This window comes from Apostichopus japonicus, chromosome 12 (genome assembly GCF_037975245.1).
Source record: "Apostichopus japonicus isolate 1M-3 chromosome 12, ASM3797524v1, whole genome shotgun sequence".
Taxonomy (NCBI): domain Eukaryota; kingdom Metazoa; phylum Echinodermata; class Holothuroidea; order Aspidochirotida; family Stichopodidae; genus Apostichopus; species Apostichopus japonicus.
Window position 1 is genome coordinate 32,402,615 of NC_092572.1, and position 21,741 is coordinate 32,424,355.

Genomic DNA, 21,741 nt, shown 5'->3' on the forward strand with positions numbered 1-21,741 from the left:
ACTAAGACAAAAGATGATATAACAGGAAGGACTGGATCACATTTTTTACTAGAAAATTCCTCTAACAAACAAGTCATAACAGAGCTTGTGGTAAAGCCTGCCAAAGACCACAAAGAGAACAGTGTGCTCCTCTTTAAAGAAAACAATGGGGCTAATGATCACAAGCAATGAATGTCTGCTTTATTGCCTGCCTAAATTTTGTTAAAACAAAATCAGTATGATCAGTGCACCATCACTTATATTTACCATTTGAGTTTCATCAGCTGCTGCAATGATCTACTCACATTTAACTGTACATTTTACATGCAATGTGACCAAGGCTGCAGCATATTCCTGAGTAGCCCTAGGGTATACATGATATCTAAAAATATAAATCATGGATGGATGGATTGTCTACTACTAGTATGTGGATAACCAATATTGAGTAGATGATTTCTCATAGTGGAGGGTCATTTGAGGTCAGCAGAAGTCACAATGTCAAGCCAGTTAAATATAGTAGCCCAACAAGGAAAATTGAATGGATGTCAAACTAAGCAGGTGGATGTCATGTAGATATGAATCACAGTGTTTTTGGTTCCTTGCTTTAGCAAAAGGAACCTATGTATTCAGCTTGGCATATGTGTGTGTCTGTAACACTTGCTTGGGTGCACTGTACCTCAACAAGGAAAAGTTGAACTGATATCTAACTTGGTATTTAGATTCGCCATAGTGAGAAGGTGGGCCCTATTGTTTTCGCTGCTTGTAAAGGTCACCAAAGGTCAGTTAGGGCCAAAAAGCCAAAATAATAAACAAAGCAATAACTCCCATTGACAGGGTCCGACATGTTTGTTTTAGAACTAGTTGTAAATGGGGTAGGGGATCATTTTAACCATAACAGTCGTGTGATCCAAGGTCATCAAAGGTCAATTAGGGGTCAAAAACTAGTATTTCTGCAATAACTTGAGAACAAAATGTCCGAGTTACGCTATTGTAATCCATTAGTCATCTTTGTGACCTTCAACTTTATGTTGACCTCTTGTGACCTGTATTAGTTTCTTTGGTTATATATTTGAATTCTTGTAGCCATATTCAGATCTCAAATGGTCTTCCGATCAAAATTGTCCATGGGTTGACCCCTGTGCGACCTTCTGGTGCAAAGTTAATCAGAGGTTAAGGTTTTTATATAAAATATGCTAAATTTAGGAGTTACAGGGCAAAGAAAAAAAGTTTGTCAATATTTTATATAGCTCTGTGCTCTATAGACGAAACGGTTGGCCCAAAGGTTGGATTTGATACCTTTTTAGCAATAACATTTTGTGTGTACATTGGAGTGCATAGCAATTATGCGAGAATGTGCACATCAATGAGGGGAACTTTTTAATAAAATCAGTCATGTCATCCAAGGTCATTCAAGGTCGCTTATGGGCAAAAAATCTGCCCACTCATGCCAATTTTTGCAACAACTTCCAATTACGAAATATAAAATAGCTGATATATTGGGACCAGTTGTGAATGAAGTAGGGGCACATTTTCCAAAATAACCGTTATGTAATCCAAGGTCACCAAAGGTCAATTATGTGTTAAATATGCTTTTTTTTTGGACTAGTTGTGTAAAGGGTAAGCGATCGTTTCCAAACATAACGGTCATGTCATTCAAGGTCAACAAGGGTCAAAAACTCAATCTCCAAACTGATCAAAATTGTCCATGGTTGACCCCTGTGTGACCTTCATGCGGTTTTGTTTGGTTTTGAGAGGTGGACCACTGTTGACCTCACATGACCTTGGAATAGTGCCTCCAGTGACCTGTTTTAGTTTTTTGTTGTTGGATTTTTGAATTTGTGTGGCCATATTTTAAATGTCCATGGGTTGACTCCTGTGCAACCAAAGTTATTAAGTACAGTTAGGATAATTCTGCAAGTTCTTATAAACAAATCTAACAAAAGTCAATTGATTCTCAAAAGGACCAATCACTGATTTGTGATATTTATGGCAATGATATCGTGTGTGTACATTCAACCCTGAAATAACAATTTTAGGATAGTGCTTAGTCCTTATTTATAAGCAAAGAACCATAGTGCCCTTGGGCTCTTGTTTAGTAATTAGATGAATCCTGCTTTAATGAAGGTCAAAAATGGGAAATTCTTGTAAAAATGATAAGTATGAAAGAGAAACATAGATGGGTCTCACTGTAGTCTAGCACATGAATATCCCTCAATTGATTAGGTGAACTCTTTATCTTTCGATCGTGCTCATAGGTCATTTGAGGTCAGCAGGGACAAAATATGTGAAAGCCTTGTAATTTTAAACAATGTCTCGATTCGCAACCAGTTATTTCATCAAACCTTTAATGTAGTTTGCCATTTTGTAGTCTTATTCAGTTCCTATGCTGAAAGCATCAGGAACCTATATTAAATTTCAAGTTTGCTTGTACAGTACTGTATTTGTATTACTGTGTCTGTATGTGATGCCTAAACACAAAACATTTCAAGACTCCAGCCAGTTGGATTTGGCGTATAACAAGCAACAATGTTTCTTAAACTTTACACATGCAGTTTACAATGCCATCTAGCCAGAGTTTGAAGTGGGAGAGGGAGTCTGATGTCCCCCTGAAAGAGGGGTCTCAGACACAGTATTGTCCACCCATTGGATAATTTCTCTGGATTAGGGGTTAAATGCAAAATGTGTCTATCAATTCCAACATTCTAACTGCATTGTGCAGTTTAAGATTTCATGTTTTTGAACAGACTGTGGCTACAGCCCTGCACATACACCAAAGCAACTTCGAGGACATTCTAGATTAGTTTTGTTAGAAAATGACAGACAATGGCTACAGTACAGTCCCCTGTATACATTTTAAAGCATGTTTACTGTAGATGACATCCAACAGGACCAAAACCTTAATAAATTTGTAAAACATCACAAATGTGCAGTGTAGACTACAGTATATACACTTAACATTAAAGCCCTACAGTATACATCTCAATACCTCTATGTACAGTATGTATATTGTAATACTTGACAGCATCATGGTGTTTTGCTTCTTCTGCCACATTGCTTAATCAATGCTCTTGAAATATTTTCCCTTGGTACTAACTACATGGAATCGTTTACAGAATGTAATGTTTTGTAGCCTCAAAGCATTTCAGCCACAAATTATGAGGCAATTATGGCTTAATTTGGTGCATTAATCATCTGTGGTTACATCTCATCTGATAGAAGGTTACATCTAGGTGTCAACCACAGTTTTGCTGTAACCACCTGGCCTACTGGTTCCAGAAATGCTTGCAAGCAGTAAAGCAATAAACAAAGGAGGTTAGGCATCTGAAGTTTAGAGAGCTCTGTGCAAATGTGACCAATAATACCACCAGTAGCCAGAAGTGTCTTACAGTTTCCTTCTTACCTGGCAGTAAAGCCTTGATTTGACAATGGAGTTACAAAAGTCTAAACATCTTAGATTGAACTGTTGCAAAGATATTGTTTGCTTGAAAGTACTGTATATTATACAATTGTGAAATCAGATCAAGTTTGAAAGGTCATCTTTCAGGGAGCAGATAGCTAGGGCTCTTTTAACGATATTTTGTTTGTTGGAATTGGCTTTAAAGCACTGTACATAATGAATGATATACTGTACATATTGTTTGTCATTAAATCATTCTGTAAAGTAGAATAGATCAGTAAGTACTTTTGCACATTACACTGAGTCTGTGTGCATTAAAATGTCTGTTAACAAATATACCCTAAATAATGTACATCTACAATAACCTTACTTTCTTATTAGATAGAGGTCATAGGTCAGTTCACCTAAATATCAATAAGAAACAAATGGGAGAACACACAGTTAACTTTAGATATGGTTTTGTAGATTTTCTTTCCTTCCTTACAATATATGTGATGTACAGTATATCCCATTAAGCCTATCAGAGGTCAATACCTATAGTAGCTGCTTTGACTTCATTTAGTGTGTGGATCTTCTGTGCGAGTAACCAGAATCTTACTCTCTTATGTGGAGCTCAAGAGAAGTTCAAGTCTCAGACAAGCTGTTGGTTACATCTCAAACATCACGTTTCAGAAATATTCTGACCAAGGCTAATGAAAGTTATTGGTGTGATAAGTTGGCAAAGAATTACTAACTCATTGGATTGATTGTTGTTTCTCTCTTCCATAGGCATCCATCTTCACCTTCAGCAATCTCAAAGAAGAACTGTCTTCAAAGCTTACCCAAACTGACTGTGGGAATTTAGGCCGCTACTTTTCACTACCGCCCGATCAAGTGAAGACCATTATTACAAGTCCCTTGTACTCCAAGAACTTTCTGCTTGCCCTTGAAGAGAGAGGATACATACACCCTTCAAATGTGAATCGATTAACTGATGCACTAACTGAGCTGAAGATCAACCATACTCACTTATTAACAGAGACGTACATGAAGCTGAGAGGTAGGCCAATAATCACTAGTTCTCTTGTAATTATGTATTTTGCTTCACCTTTGGTACTTCCAAAATGCACTTACTTAAAAAGCCACACCCCTGCCCCCAACTTTCCCTATCCCCCTCCCCCTTCCCCCCCCAGAAAGATTTATTCTAGATGCTGGCAACCAAAATGTGCACACCAAAACATAGTACATATGTACATATGTACATTTGTACAAGTGAGCAAAATTTACCCTGTGCCATGATGTGGATTATGCATTTATCAGTGTGCCTGTACGTACCTGTGGATATTTAACAAAAACTGGAAACTTAATTTAATGTTTTACCTTAAACATTTCAGATCAAGAGACTGAATACGATAGATTCCTCGCCGGCCTCTCTGCTCATTTGACATTTTCCATAACAGTGAAACTATGTGATAACTTTGAAGTTACTGATAAGAACAAGAAGACAGTTATCTCCAGTCAGAATCCAGGACTCTCCTTCCTCCTGACAATTGATAAGATGGGTATCATTAATCCTTCTGATGTCAGCAAATTAGAGACTCCTTTAGAGGAATATCGTCTTCTCCAGGCAGTAGCTAAGATACACGAATACCAGTCCTTGGTACTTTCTGACGAAACTATGCCACGAGATGAAGGTATTGTAAATTCATGTGTACATGTAACAAACTTTTATACCCCACTGGTACAAGTTTCATGCCAGTTTTAAGGAACATTCCTGACTTTAGACTTCATAGCTCGAAAACAGTTAAACACACAAAATGCACTCATTATCTAAAAATATTATGTGTGGATTATAGGATATTTTATTAATATAATGAAGATAAAATATAATATATTATATATTTTAGATATAATTTATTAGATATAATATATAGATATAATATATTTTAGGGATGTAATGAATATATCTTATATATCTTATATCATATTTATATCTTATATAATATATATTTATATATCTTATATAATATATCTTTTATGATATATTTATAGATATATATAAGGGATATAATAAATATATAATAAATATATTAATATTTTAGGGATATAATGAAGACTGAGATGTGAAAATATGTTTTGAACTGAAGCACATTGATGGAACTCACAGCTTCATAGCATTGTATGTTGTTGAGAAATATAATAATACAGGTTTTCACTTTATTATGATGAGTGCATTGTTCTACTGTGTAATCTGTGATGTCATACAGTGACTATACCAACAGCTCTTTCTCCTGTAAAATTTAAGTTATGATATTAATCCTTTGAAAATGATTAAGTCGTGTCCCAGGAAGCTGCAGTGTACTCAAATGACTTCACAATTAAACAATGCTCCTAATCATGGAGGAGTCCTACTTTATCAGTGAAAAATAAATAAAGAATTTATAAATAAATATTATATATATATATAATATTAATATTTTAATATTATTATTTTTTTTTAATATTTTAATTAAAATTTATAACTTCAATATATACATTAATATATATATATATTTAATATATATATATATATATATATATATATATATATATATACATATATATACATATATATATATATATATATATATATATATGTATATATATATATAATAAATATAATAAACTAAATAAATAAATAAATTCTTTCTATTTATGACAGCAATCATTGTATATTATGGTGTGAATGAAATATAATAACATCTGCGTTTCCAATTGTTTCAAGTCTGGATGTATGACACTATATTTTAACATTGCTGTTTGTATTACTGAGTAATTTTTAAACTGACTAGCGTGTTTGAGCAGTTACAGTGTCTTAGTTTGTGTTAGGAGTGAGTTACCTTTACATTTGAAGATTATACTACTGTAGTTGTTAATAAATGTTACCAAAGATACAGTGTTACGAGATTGCCCAAACTATTGATATCAAAGCACACTTGTTTTTCAGTATGGTAGATATTCTTTATATTGTCATAAATTGTGAAACATTTTAACTTGTTTCAATATATATTGAACTGTGCTTTCTGTTTCCTTGTTTTAAAGACAAAGAGAGCTTATTCCTGAAATGCTTACAACAGAAGATGAAGAGTTGGTTTGAAACAATGACTCCTGTCCCCTGGATGAAGTCTTGTCAATGGAAATCTAATGATCTCTTTATTGCCAGCCGCTTAGTCTTAACAAATTCTGGTTCAAAAATATCTAGCAGAGAAGTTGACCGAAAATGTAAGCTACACTACCGAGATATCTTTACTGATGAAAGACTAAAAGCAGAGACTCGAATCATTCTGGAAGGACAGCCAGGCTCCGGCAAGACAATGCTCTCCTCTCAGTTGGCCTATGACTGGTGTTGTGGAAAGCTTATGGATATCCCCATGGTCGTCTATCTGCCCTTGAAAATTGTTGATGACATGACAATTATTCAAGCTATCAAGATGTTCTACATCCGTAAAGGCATTCCCATTACAGAAGAGGATATTGAGTCTATACTTAACAGTGATAAGAAGAAAGTCTACCTCATATTGGATGGGTTAGAAGAATACAATGGTGTAACCAAAGATGGAAGTCCCTCAGAGGTCATGAGAGTCATGACAAAGGAGAAACTGTCCAACTGCATTGTTATAATCACAGCTAGGACAGATTATGCCAAGCATCTACCTCCAGGTCCAATGTTGAAGATAGGAAGCTTCGGTGAGGATGAGAGGAATGAATACATTGAAAAAGTCTACTCTGATGATGTCAAAAGGCAAGAAGAAGTAAAGGAATTGATTGATAATATTCCATTTATTCTTGATCTTTGTAATGTTCCACTACTCTTTGTGCTGTTAGTACATAACATTGATAGATTAGGAAAGTTACACAAGGTTCAGCTTGACAGGGTTACTCCTTTTGTGAAGGCCATTGTAGACATTCTGTGTCCTATGCAGGATGAGGAAGAAAAACATAGTCATCTGTCTGGCCAGAAAACATACATTACATTGGAGGAACTTGCATTTAATGGCCTCTGTAAAGGAAACCAACAATTGTTTTGGCAGAAAGACTTTGTGGATAGAAGTGTCACTAATAGCAAAGCATGGATAGATTCTGGGATACTTGTTGTTGAGGAAGGAACTCCATTTAATTCCACTGATAGGAATCTTCATACTGACTCAGGCAGGGGAACTCCCCAGACTGATTCCATCAGTGATGAGTCACTGAACACATCTAATGTTACTTCAGAGATGAAGAGAGGGGCATCCCCTGATCCTGATGTCTCAGCATCTGTCAGTCAATCAGAGAGTAAACTAATTTTGGAATCGAAGGAGAATAAATCAAAACCTTTACAGAAAGGAAAAGCTGCAAAATATGTCTCTTTACAGGTTAAATTCCTTCATAAGTTAATCCAAGAGTGGTTTGCAGCACAGTATTTAGCCCGCCTCTTCTGGGGTCACAAATCAACTGAACAACATTACAAGTATCAATTGTTCAGAGAACACCTGGCTAACATAGACCCAGCTGATCTCCATTATGTCTTGCGCTTCACTTGTCACATTTGTCCTCCCAGCTTTCATTTCGTTGCCAGTTTTCTGATGAGAGACTTTAAAACAGGAGATGGTGAGATTCCTGATTACATCATGAACTGCATCTGTCTTTGTTTTGCTGAGCATGATGAGTACAAAGGACACAAGTTCAAGGACATTGTCACAGAGATCTGTAGAAGTGAATCTGTCAACTTCAGCTCTGGAGATAGTCGACTGCTGCTGAGGTCAAAAGTTTCTATGCTGACCTTTGCTTCAAGATCAAAGGTACATTCACTTTTTGTTAACACTGCCCATTTTAAAAGTTACTCCATATTCCTTAACATATTGGTTGCATGAAGATGCGTGATAAACATTTCAGCCCAAATTATGCTTGAGTGAATTCCTAGTAATATATACGTCATAATGTTTTATGATCAAGTCAGTGTTGAATTGGTTCTCTTGGTGAGTACATTTTTTAAGTACCTTCCCTTATTCCACGGAACAAATAAACCCTCTGTTATCTGTGAATACTGATGTCAGGTTTAAATGTGTGAAACACTCTGTTCCTTTTCAGGTTCCAATAAAGCGTCTGAAGTTTTCAGATGTGGTTGAAAAAGTTACAGACAAGGCCCTTGTCTTAAAGGACCATGTATGGCTTGGTATATTAGAAACTCTTGAGGCTATTGAAATTGATCGATGGGACCAGAAACTAATTGACAAAGATTATGAAGACCTTCTAAAATTCATTTTAAATTGTAGACATGTTAATGCAGCATGGTAAGTAGAAATTTAATATTCTTTTGTTAATTGAAACAATGAAAACAGAACTGAGAATACATACCTACATGGCAATAGAGACAAAAATAGTTGAAGATGAATATAAGAAAATCCAACAGGAAAGAAATAGTAACTGTTGGTATCTTTCTTTAGGTCACACAGAGTTCATTTGTAACTGTTTAGTGGTTTACATAACGGACCAATGTATGCATTCCTATTTAATCAAGATATAGAGAATATATGCACATTCAATATTACTTTTATGAAATATATACAATGCATGGAGAAAAAAAAAGAACACAATGCATTGTAAACACTCATTAAAACCTCAACAGTGAAATGAACAAGTAAAACACATGGTTCAATATTTTAACCTTTGCTGCTAAGAATTTCTGTATATAAGAACATTGTCTGCACCAGCCATGTATTGATTCTTCACCTTCTTTAACTCTAGTTTACTCTTTCCAAGTCCACCGAAGGATGTGACAGATGACAAGATTCTGACAGCCTTACAATCTCGAAATATTTCAGGTACAATGTCACTTAGTAATTAATGAATACCACTTTTGTTTGGTTATGTAAATTAAGTCCCATGGTAGCATGTTGTAGGTAAATACTTACCACGCAGTCAAAGGAAGTAATGTGTAGTCGACTTGACTATTAAAACAAGTAAAATCTACATTGGTCTAACATCTTTGTTTGAAGCACTTTGTAATGTACTCAAAGTATAGAGAAATAACTTGGATCAATTGAGTTTTGATTCCTTGTTAAAGGCAACACAAATCTGCATCATATTGATTGTGTATATATGGGTGACTTTAGAGCTATACTGAGTTTGTGAGAAGCAGTTCTCATTTGAGATAACATGAGTTACTGTAAACTCTGAATACTTTGTAGAAATGACAAACTTCTCCAAAACTACAGCATCATTGAGCTTAAGCATACATGTCATGTGGATTCACTTTACATTGATGAGTGCAAGAACCCTTTTGTTTTCTGTGTGGAGGTCAAAAGTCTAGAAACCTTGTCACAACAAAAACTCCAAGTGTAAAGGGTGGCTGAATATTTGCACTTCTATGTAGATCCAGTAGTAAGTTGGTTTTCTGGTTGTTTAATTTACTTGATAGAAAGAAGATCATGAGAAAGATCAGACTGAGGCTATTCTTTGATTATCTTTTATCACTTACACTTAATTTCTGCAGGCATAACAGTATTTCTCACAAATTGGTAAACAATCAGTTGTTACTTTTCAATCAGTTGTTTACCAAACACATAGTTATTTGCAGATCTAGTCTACAACAAGATGTAACTGCAATTTCTTGGCAACAAAATATCACCATTTAGCAAATAGTAAAATCATTAATTTAAGAGAATTGCAGTTCTATTTGCAATAACCACAACAGTTATATGTGATCTAATATGCTCTTTGCAGTTGAATGGACCATTGGAGCCAATGTAATTCACACTTTAGATGTGCACACTGGAAAATGGCCGGTGAGATAAACATAATCTTTTCTTGTTTTTGTCAAATGATAAAGTGGTATTTGTTAAAATGCAAGTTTGTAAGCATTTTTCCATCGTATATTTGTTTTGATTGTTGATTTCGAGAAGTTCTGTCAGTTACCAGCAAATCTAAATTGATAATTGTTTCTATTGTATTTATCTGGAATTATTTCTTCAACCAGATGGAGTTTAGACTACACAGTAGGAACTCTAATGAACCATCAGCAACAACAAAAGCAGTTAAAGGTGTGTCTAGCTTAAACTTATTTATTTTAAACATTATGATTCACAGTACCAAGGAGATAGTTAGTGGAATCACTCTTTTTTAGAGAAGGGATCATGATTGACTTATTGAAATTGAGTTAAGAAGAGTTTTACAAAGTAAACATTTTATAAAATATAATTCTGTAGCAATGATGAATAATGGAATAAAGTGAATAACAATGGCAGCACTAGCCTTTGACATAGTTTGTAGCTAAGTAGATAGGCTGAGATATGGCAATCTTCAAAGCTTGCAATCTTTGAGGATATAAAGATAGATCCTGACCTTAGTTTGGAACTATCCAGGTAGAAAAGGAATTTGGTCTTAGGTATCATTTTAACACTCACAGAGCCACATGTAGAGAACACGCTTGAGCTGGTAAAGTAAATCAGAACAGTGTTAGTCTATGTGTGGTAACACCATAAACAGTGTGCTTCATTAGATTCAAGCAAACATGCAATGGCACATGACAATCTAGTTGGATCGAAGTGGAAAGGGAAAGTGATATTGTCTGACCTTCCCTCTTATTTCACACTTCTATCATGCTGTGATTTACCTAACATGAGCAGTTGAGATTGTTCATATTGCATAAGCTGGCCATTAACAGATGTAGAACTGTATACTGACAGATATGATACGCTCTTAACCAGTTGTTAAACATTGTTTAATGATATCTTTGATGATGCCTGAACATACAATATCTGTGGGTCTCATACAGAACCATACATAAGGTGCACAGATGGTAAAGCTATGTCTTACTGTAATACTCAGAAAGTTTATGAACTTGAATTTGCATAGTTTATATGAAAGCTAATGCATTAAATTAATAATAAGGTCAATGACTCAATAAGAAGTTGTACTGACCATGGAGCTTAAATGACACACTTTAAAGAACAACTAAACATACTTTTAATATTGAGGCAACAGTGCATGATACTAGACTACACTGATTGATGTTAAAACTATATAATTGTCGATTACTGGCATGTTTGTTTTCTAACTAATTTTTGGTGCTATTCATGATATTCTCTTTACACTCATCTAAAGATATTGACTTGGACACATCTCTTAGCATACAATCTTTGGTCAACAAGGAAGGAGGGATTCTAGAGATACCAGGGACTGGCGTTAGACTAGAGATTCCTTGTGGTGCTATTGATCAAGAATGCTTGATCCAGATGAGAATCATACCAATCAGTTTTCAAGAAGAGTCTAAATCATCATTTACCAGTAACTCAACATTAGTAGTGGAACTTCTTCCTGATAATCTGAAGTTACATCAGTTAGCAAAACTCACCCTGCCTCACTGTCTGCAGTTGAAGAAAACTGGTGAACGTAAAGCCATGGTGTACAGCAGTCATCATGCTAAAGGTACTTTATATATGTAGTGTAGGAACTCTGACTAAGCAGACATGGCAGAGACACCAACTCCCACAGTACATGTGTACTGGATGTATTGTTCATTCCTGGTATGCAGCATCTGCCGCACCCACCAAGATTATATTGGTGTCTATGTTGCCTTTAGTGTTGTCAACAGATAATTTACAGTGTGTTAGGTTTCATACTCTTGATGCATGCAGCAGTCTTTACATGAAGAAATATTTGCTTGCTAAATGATTGTATAAATTCCTTTCTTACAGCAGATATGCAGTACATATTTTAATGTTGATAGCTAATACAGCTGTCATCATTCCATACATGTTATAAAGCTGACTTTTAGAAATAATAGGAATATAACATTTCATCACAATATTACTTAGTAGGTGAAGATGTTAATGTAACCATCATAATGAAACCTAACCATGTCTTTTGTGACATTTTAACTCACTGGAAGTACCACTGGGTTGCAAGCAAAATTTTTCTTGGAAATACTTTATGAACTTCTGCATTATCTGTAAAGTGTGTGCTTGAAAAGAAAGGAAAATAAGAAATGACAGTATCAACTTTTCAGGCTCGTGCTGTCTTTTGTTTTGATTCAGGTTGTAAGCCAATGTGGAGACCAAAACCTAATGTTTTGTATCAGCTGAATGACACAAACTGTGTTATCTGGGTTGAAAGCTTTTCCTGGGAGACATGTGAGATTGATGGCAAGATTGTTGAATTTAAGAAGATCCAAGTCTATGCTGCTGGTAACCTGAACCCACTTTCTAAAATAATACCCATACATGTTGGCTTCTACCCTAAACTGCCAGGTGAAAGACCGGTGAGTCAAAGTGAATGATTATCATTGTTGCAATAAATTGTCAGCTACATATGTTTGTAATGTATATAATTGTGTTAATTAGAAGCCACTAACACGTAGTTTAAGTTATTTGCAATGTTATTTTTATGATAAACACAAACCAACTTACAGTACATACCACACTTATATTGCGAATATCACTTTGCGTGAGTATGATTGTGATGCCCAAGTGCAAGTATGAGTACAGGAAACATACATGAGTAGGAGTACAGATAAAACTGTGGTTCTGATTTAAGTGATCTAATACTCGTAAGCATGTATGATGTTTAATATCCTTGGTCAGAAGTTTGCAAAGGAAACTTGTTCTAGTTTGTCAGTAATTGATGGAAATCACTAGATCTTTTTGTACATTATCAAGATCGATTTTCCATTTGGAGAGAACTTGCAGGAGGGAACAAGAAAGGGACACCAGGAGGGGGGGGGGGGGAAGGGGGTTCTGAGAGCAGTGCTCCGATATTTGTAGTCTAAACAAGATATAACACCAATTAATAGTTTTATAGTATTATTGTTTGTAACAACACATAGTAACATGCGCTTTAACAAGAGGCGAGTAATTAATACAAAGCATCAAGTAATTGGAAAATTAGACACCATCTTTAGTTATAACAACACCGCAAAGATTACAAAAACACTAATAGTAAGCTACACTACAGTACAGTTGGTATACAATATAGAACTCTTTGTTTGGGAAAGAGGCAGTAGATTTTATGAAAAGTTGATGTAGGTGTGTATATGTGTGTATGCTGGCTGGGGGGGGGGGTGGATGTTTCGATTACCTGGAAGAGAAACATCTTCAATGGTGAAATCAGCCACAGTATGTGCATGCAAAAACATCTCAATGTTAGAGAATTTTCCTCGAGGTAGATAACAAGATTTCACACTCGAGCAGTGTTTAAGAGATGCCATAGTGCATATTTTTACAAAATTTTGGATTACACTTAATATTGTAATGATAATAATAATGATAACGATAACCATAATGATAATGATGTTCCATAATGAAGTGTACACTCACTGTATACAGCATGTTGTGAAGTTGTTTGAAAGTAAAATATATGCAGCAAATGTATCCATACAAGATGAGGGTAATTACTGCAGTCATAATCAATATGTAACTAGACATGGGTGTTTGACTAAAAAAGTATGATAACCAAGTCGTTAGTACAAGTAGTGAGAACATTGAGGATTAGGAGTACGGCAAAATGTACTCATCTACGAATGCAGACTCCGGGTATACAAGTCTGTTACATAATGCTAATGTTAGACATCTGGCTTGTTGTCAAACATAATGATCTGATACAATATAGAATACCTCTGCTCTACATGCTTACCTATATAGTTAGGCCTCAGGGTATATGGGCAAATCTGCGTTTAACTCATAACATATAAAAACTTGTCAACCAGCATCAATGTCCAGGGATGAGCCCACGCTGGGCGGCACTAAAAATTACCGCCCAGCACTGTCTTAAAAATTGTGAATCCCGCCCAGCACTATTATCATCTAAAGTCCTGACATTTGTAACATTATAATCAACAGAAATTGGGCCACATGTATCCTTGTTTCCCCCCATTTGTCAAATTCACATAAACACAGGTGCAGAGATATGGAGTAGGGGTGGCTTTAAGCTGCAGCATGCAGTATCACACTATCCTAGCTCTGTATACAACTTCAAAAATCGAAAATGTCACCCCTGCCCTTAGACCTCTCCCCCGGGGCGGCGATCAGTATACCCGGCACTCAGAAAATCCCGGGCACATCCCTAAATGTGATAATAATATCAAGTAGGGATGACATTTCATAGAGATTGAATCACAAGTATTAGGTCTAAGCATGTTAATTTCACATGGATGTATTGATTATATCTCATTGTTTTATCAATACTTTGTTTGTTTTCTGTCAAGAATAATTTGCAAATTTTGGAAGAAATTCCGTTCCTATTTCGGAAAGAGGGAAACTTGCCTTTGAAGATAATATTTAAAGAGGTACAGCCAAAGTCCTGGAAATATACAGGAGAGGAAAAAGTGAAGGTAATTGTCTTTGATTTCTTCTTGTTGACCAATTAACGCAGGTTTAAGATTCATGTGTGTTTCGGAATGCCTGCATATTAAGCACCAGTCTGTGAAGATGTTCAAGTTGTTTCCCCTGCCAGGGGCTCCATAAACCTTACACCTAAAGTATAGTGTGTCAAAGGTCATTTGGGATTAAGGCAGGTCCAAAGATAAAAACCTTCAAAATGCTTCAGGATGAAAGTTTATGGAGTGGTTGGTTGATGAGTTGGAACAAATGTGTTACAAGGATAAGAGGTCAAAGGATGTTTCAGGGAATAATTAACTGAAAAGTGAAATATTTTTCAAATGAATCTTCTTCATTTGGCGTGAATATCATGATTCCAAGTAGCAGTAATGTAAGGTCAAAGGTTCTTATTGAAGCTATTACGTAGCAAACAAACTGAAGCATACTTTTCGAACCTGAATATGTTCTAGATGCTTGTTCAGATTTTCAGCAACCTTGGTTTAAACAGTTCAGTGGCATGCGTCGGATTTGGAAGGTGGGGGGGGCGGGGGGGGGGGGCAGGCTTTACTGACTGATATTGGGAGGTGTCTGATGGGAGTGGTGTCCTACCCCTTTGGAAAGTTTTTCACTTGGAAAACTAGCTAGGCACATACTTTTGTTACCATTTACTACTTTCAAGCTTGTACAATTGTTGAGAGAAAAAAATCATTTTTACAGATTATTCATAAATTCATGAAGAAAAAACATAACTCACTCGGAGACATAGAATTAATGCTTACATGGAATATAGAAACAAAAGGATAAGGCATGTTTGAGTTTCACCCTTGAAGGAGGGAAGGGGGGAGGGAAGGGGAACAGTATGTGATACTGAATTAACACAGAATCGTAATGTGCGGTGTCCTAATTGATATTACAGCTGATGTAGATAAAGGGTTATTCACTGACTGAGTGATATCCCTGACAGTGATCTTCCCCAGACTATCAACATAGGTGGGGACCCCCCCCCCATTTGCATGCCACTGGAAGGTGGCACAATATTAAGTACAGCACATTATTTCAGGGCTGATTTTGTACATGTTACAGACATGAAGTCGGTTACAGTATATAATTTCCCACACGGTCAAAGTTATTCACATTGTACCAAAGCATTGTTGGTAGATAAGTCAATCCCAGTGGTCAAACTGTTCCCTAGTGTGATGTCTGTTAAATGGAAAAAAAAAATTCAAGGGATGTTAATTGTCCAAACTATTTCTTAAGAATGGACTTGATTCATTCAGTGACTAAGTTGATCTACATTAAGAGTTTATTGTAATCCAGTGGATAGTTTCTGCCAATCACAACAATTGTCTGCATATATTTGGAGTCTTTTGAGGTGGGGTTGGGACTAAGGTCATTTTTCTCAGATTAACCAAAGAAAGGCTCCCAGAATCTGGAAGGGGACAAACAGTAGTATCTCAAAATCAGTTTGTTATACTAACTATGAAGTTTCAAACACCATATTCTCTTTGTGTATAGAGAATATGGTGTTTGAAACTTCATAGTTTTTAAAATTTAGTCACTTTGCCAAAGTCAAAAGGGGGATTGTTTGTTGAGGACAACAGAGGCAAAACTGTCACTTTAGAGTAATAAATGCTTGAGTTTTGCATATTTCAAAAAAAAGAAACCTGCCGTTATCAGATGACTAACAATTAATTTCACTTTGCTGCAGACAATACCTTATTTAAACGTAGCAGCCCCCGTGGTCTGTCGGCGTTCATTTTTCTTCGAAAAGGTTGGAGAAGAAACTTGTTTTTTAGTCTTCGAAGCTGCTCAGAAAGATCCAGTAGAGTTGATTGTCGACTTCAAGGTTTGTGAACAGTTTATATATTCATCTTGCCTTTAAGTTATCACTTGACATCATTTATCAGCCTATGTGAATTCTTTGACTTTTTTGGTAAAGATGAACTTGTACTTCAATATAAAACTATTGAATATGTTCTACCTCAGTGCATGCACATACATGGAAAACAACATATATTTTCATTGAGTAAGCCATTAAAGCTCTTATGTTTTGTTCTAGTAATTATGCTATGATCTATGCATGCTTGAAATTAGGTCTTTAACTGACACATATTGATATCTCATCCCTACACATAGTATCCTGGCAATGAGATATTGTATCCTAAAACCTATTCTGTCAGGTTGGCATGTGCGTGTGTAAGCGCATGTGTGTATGTGACACCCTAGTTTGGAAACATGATTTGTCAAGTTAGGTAACTTCTGCAGCTTCCCCATAATTAGTGCAAGATCCGTAATGATTTTGAGGGAGGTCAAATGTCATTAGCAGTCAGCAAAGGGCAAAATGTGAAAATCTCCAGAACCTGATCATCAAAGGAAGTTTAGTATACATGATAGGATATCCGTTTGTAGTGTAAAGTATTTAGAGAATTTGGAGTAGTCACAGTTCATATAAAGGTCACCAGGGTCAGAAATCCTTGTAAACACGATATCTTCTGATGGGAAACTTTATTAGCTCTCATATTTAACATTTGTCTTTCATATACTAACTTCTAGAACCCTTCTATTTTGGGTGTAGGTCAAAGGTCATTTGGGGTCAGCTGAAGTCCCAAAGTTCTGTATCTTGAGAACTTTGCCTACAAAAGAGAACAAATATATGCATGCTGCATTACTAAATGATAAATAAAATTGCTCCACAATGTGCTATAGGTGAAAGCTCATTTAAAAAGTCAAAATCTACCCTACACACGTTCTAAAAGTCAAGTCTCAATGAAGATATGAATTCTGATTTGACTTCCCCATATGTAGTAGAATGTCTTTGCTGTTTTAGGTGGAGGTCTAAGGGTCAACTCAGGTACTTGCAAAATGAACTTCAGTCAGGATTAGCTTGCCAACCTCCCCTGTGCTGCATATGTAATATATTTAAAGGCAAGTAACCACTGGGAGGGGTTTCCCTCTGGTTATATTTTTAGGAACTCTGTGTTAGTTATATATTCAATAGATCATTTCAGCATGGTAACTCCAAAAGTGAAGCTCGGATAAAATTCATAATTGGAGTTAAAAATGATAGTTCCTGTTTAATGATGTTGACCTCTGGTTAACTCAAATGACCTTTCACCTCTATTCAAATGGATATGATTGTAAAGCAATAATTATGGGAAACTTCAGTAATATAGTTTGCATGACCTTTAATTGTACCTGGAATGTGGATCTGCTTTAAGTAAACTGTACACATATCCTTTTAGTTGAACTCCAAATGTAACGCTTGGTTGAGCTTCATAGTTGCTATTCTATGTTGAGATGCTCATGTATCAGGAACCAAACGGTGAAAGGTCTTTTAAGGTCAACAAAGGTCAAAAGTTTTAACATCTTGTGAATTTACTTTCAATCTTGTCTGCAGTGTTGCACTAAATATTCTCTATTATGGCAAGTAATAATTCACTTTTAAGTGCAATTATGGCTACCTGTTTACTAGTCAATATTATCATAATGTGTGTTTAACTCATTTCAACTAATTTAATTGCAGGACGTATCAGCATCATCCCCCTCAGGCAGTTCTGTGCCATCAAAGTTGGGCAATGTTCCACACTCAGAGAAGAGATGCATTGATGAATCTACTGCTGAAGTCATAGATGTCTCTGTGATGGTAAAGCTCATTCTATTTGTCAACCAAGACAATTTTAAATATGTTGATATTTGTTAGTAAGTTACAGCAAGCTTAAAGGCACTTTTGCAGTTTATCTTCAGTTGTCAGATTTTGACAGGACATCAAAGGAAATGTGCACGAATCAGACTACTACGTAAGGAAATATTTTAAATGCTTCAATGGTGCACTGAAAGAATGCCCTTAAAAATAATAACATCAATGAATTAGTGCTCCCAAGGACCAATCACAATTGACTTTGAAACTGGCAGAGGAAACCTACTTTCCTATTATGCGCTAAAAGCGGATAAAATATCCTGAATAAAAGTGATGAAATACTTGTAAATATCACATTCACTTTCTCGAACTTCAGTGTACAGTCAGAGTAAATTTAGATGTGAGTTGGGGGTTGAGAAAGTAAGTCAAATTTGTTATGTAGTATAGGTTCTTACGAGGCAAGAAAGAAATACACTGTTAGAACACAGAACATGTCGCTTTTCCATTTGAAAATTGTGAAGTAATAAAGACTAAATCTTGTACCCAAAAAGTTGTGAATCCAATTAAAACAATTTTAAGGTGTTAAGCACAAGTTCAAGATCATAATTTTGTATTAGTTGCTATATAACCATTGAAAGTATAAGTACACACCAACATGGCTGACTATGAGTACACACAACTATGCTACAACAGGACTGAGTATGATTACACATAACTATGCTAGAACAGGACTGAGTATGAGTACACATAACTATGCTAGAACAGGACTGAGTATGAGAACACATAACTATGCTAGAACACGACTGAGTATAAGTACACATAAGTGTGCTAGAACAGGGCTGAGTGTGTACACATAGTTATGCTAGGAAAGGACTGAGTATAAAAACACATAACTATGCTAGAAAAAAGCTGAGTATGAGAACACATACCTTTGCTAAAACAGGGCTGATTTTGAGTACACATAACTATGCTAGCACAGGGCTGAGTATGGGAACACATAACTATGCTAGTACAGGGCTGAGTATGGGAACACATAACTATGCTAGTACAGGGCTGAGTATAAGTACACATAACTATGCTAGAACAGGACTGAATTTGAGTAGGCCTACACATAACTATGCTAGCACAGGGCTGAGTATGAGTACACATAACTATGCTAGAACAGGGCTGAGTATGGGAACACATAACTATGCTAGAACAGGGCTGAGTATGAGAACACATAACTATGCTAGAACAGGACTGAATTTGAGTACACATAACTATGCTAGCACAGGGCTGAGCATGAGTACACATAACTTAATGTTAGAACAGGGCTGAATATGAGAACACATAACTATGCTAGAACAGGACTGAATTTGAGTAGGCCTACACATAACTATGCTAGCACATGGCTGAGTATGAGTACACATAACTATGTTAGAACAGGACTGAGTATGAGTACATATAACTATGCTATAGCACAGGGCTGAGTATGGGAAGACATAACTATGCTAGAACAGGACTGAATTTGAGTACACATAACTATGCTAGCACAGGGCTGAGTATTAGAACACATAACTATGCTATAGTACAGGGCTGAGTATGGGAACACATAACTATGCTAAAACAGGGCTGAGTATGAGAACACATAACTATGCTAGAACAGGACTGAATTTGAGTACACATTACTATGCTAGCACAGGGCTGAGTATGAGTACACATAACTATGCTAGAACAGGGCTGAGTATGGGAACACATAACTATGCTAGAACAGGGCTGAGTATGAGAACACATAACTATGCTAGCACAGGGCTGAGTATGAGTACACATAGCTATGCTAGAACAGGGCTGAGTATGAGGGCACTTAACTATGCTAGAACAGGGCTGAATTTGAGTACACATTACTATGCTAGCACAGGGCTGGGTATGAGTACACATAACTATGCTAGAACAGGGCTGAGTATGGGAACACATAACTATGCTAGAACAGGGCTGAGTATGAGAACACATAACTATGCTAGCACAGGGCTGAGTATGAGTACACATAACTATGCTAGAACAGGACTGAGTTTGGGAACACATAACTATGCTAGAACAGGGCTGAGTATGAGAACACATAACTATGCTAGAACAGGACTGTGTATGAGAACACATAACTATGCTAGAACAGGACTGAGTATGAGTACATATAAATGTGCTAGAACAGGGCTGAGTATGGGAACACGTAACTATGCTAGAACAGGGCCGAGTATGAGAGCACTTAACTATGCTAGAACAGGGCTGGGTTTGAGAACACATAACTATGCTAGAACTGGGCTGAGTATGAGGACACACAAATATGCTAGAACAGGGCAGATTATGAGAACACGAAACTATGCTAGAACAGTGCTGAGTATGAGAGCACTTAACTATGCTAGAACAGGACTGAGTATGAGAACACATAACTACGCTAGAACAGGGCTGGGTTTGAGAACCCATACCTATGCTAGAACAGTGCTGAGTATGAGAGCACTTAACTATGCTATAACAGGACTGAGTATGAGAACACATAACTACGCTAGAACAGGGCTGGGTTTGAGAACCCATACCTATGCTAGAACAGTGCTGAGTATGAGAACACATAACTACGCTAGAACAGGGCTGGGTTTGAGAACCCATACCTATGCTAGAACAGTGCTGAGTATGAGAGCACTTAACTATGCTAGAACAGGGTTGAGTATGAGTACACTTTGTTAGAATATGAGTGTGAGTATGAACTCACTACAAGTCTGGTCCAAAGTAGTAAGGTTAACTTCGATATGATGGGGAAAAGTTAATATAATGCCATGTTATAGACACCTATGTGATATGCTACCATGCAGATAATACCTTTACGCAGTGATACCCTGTGTTGTAGCATTAATGGCAAGCATCTTGTGTTTAATATAAAGTTAAAGTTAAAGTTGAAGGTTTACAGTCTTGTATGAAGCTAATGCCTCCTCACACGACTTTACAACTTAACCCCTGGTCATTGGTAACTTGTCACACCCACACACCAAAGTGTGCACAATTCAATCAATCTCTCCTGGGGCACCACAGTGCACCACAACCACGTGTCCCCCGGGGGACTTCCCATAGGGTGCAGCCACAAACCGGCGCACGCAACTATATTTACAAGTTACCTCGCAGGTCCCCATTTATACACCTGGGTGAAGAGAGGCAATGGAGATAAAGCGCCTTGCCCAAGGACACAACGCAATGATCTGGCCAGGGCTCGAACCTGTAATCCTTAGATCACAAGTCCACTGCCTTAACCACTTGACCACAACGCCCTCCCATAATATATATAAACTTGCTGACTAATGGTTTGTCAGGCAATGGTGCACTTTAGCATATCTATGCTCTGCCTCTTGCATTACTCTGTGTGTTAACTTGAATGTGAGAAAAATGGGATTGAT

The 21,741-nt window shown here is 36.4% G+C and overlaps 1 protein-coding gene across 10 annotated transcripts in view; it reads left to right on the forward strand.

Annotated features, from left to right (window-relative positions):
- The window catches only part of LOC139977734 (uncharacterized), a 475,642-nt gene that overhangs the window by 164,958 nt on the left and 288,943 nt on the right, over positions 1 to 21,741 (forward strand). For 9 of the 10 annotated variants that reach the window (XR_011796653.1, XR_011796649.1, XR_011796650.1 and 6 more), the window contains exons 4-15: positions 4,145 to 4,415; positions 4,750 to 5,049; positions 6,437 to 8,175; positions 8,465 to 8,667; positions 9,122 to 9,198; positions 10,100 to 10,161; positions 10,353 to 10,416; positions 11,480 to 11,803; positions 12,412 to 12,635; positions 14,577 to 14,702; positions 16,397 to 16,534; positions 18,212 to 18,331. Coding sequence is in view for 3 of the 10 variants with exons in the window: in XM_071987292.1 (XP_071843393.1) it covers positions 4,145 to 4,415; positions 4,750 to 5,049; positions 6,437 to 8,175; positions 8,465 to 8,667; positions 9,122 to 9,198; positions 10,100 to 10,161; positions 10,353 to 10,416; positions 11,480 to 11,803; positions 12,412 to 12,635; positions 14,577 to 14,702; positions 16,397 to 16,534; positions 18,212 to 18,331 (3,648 nt within the window). In the remaining 7 variants the exon portion in view is untranslated. The remainder of the gene's footprint in view (positions 1 to 4,144; positions 4,416 to 4,749; positions 5,050 to 6,436; positions 8,176 to 8,464; positions 8,668 to 9,121; positions 9,199 to 10,099; positions 10,162 to 10,352; positions 10,417 to 11,479; positions 11,804 to 12,411; positions 12,636 to 14,576; positions 14,703 to 16,396; positions 16,535 to 18,211; positions 18,332 to 21,741) is intronic. The other variant, XM_071987293.1, reaches the window with a different exon arrangement.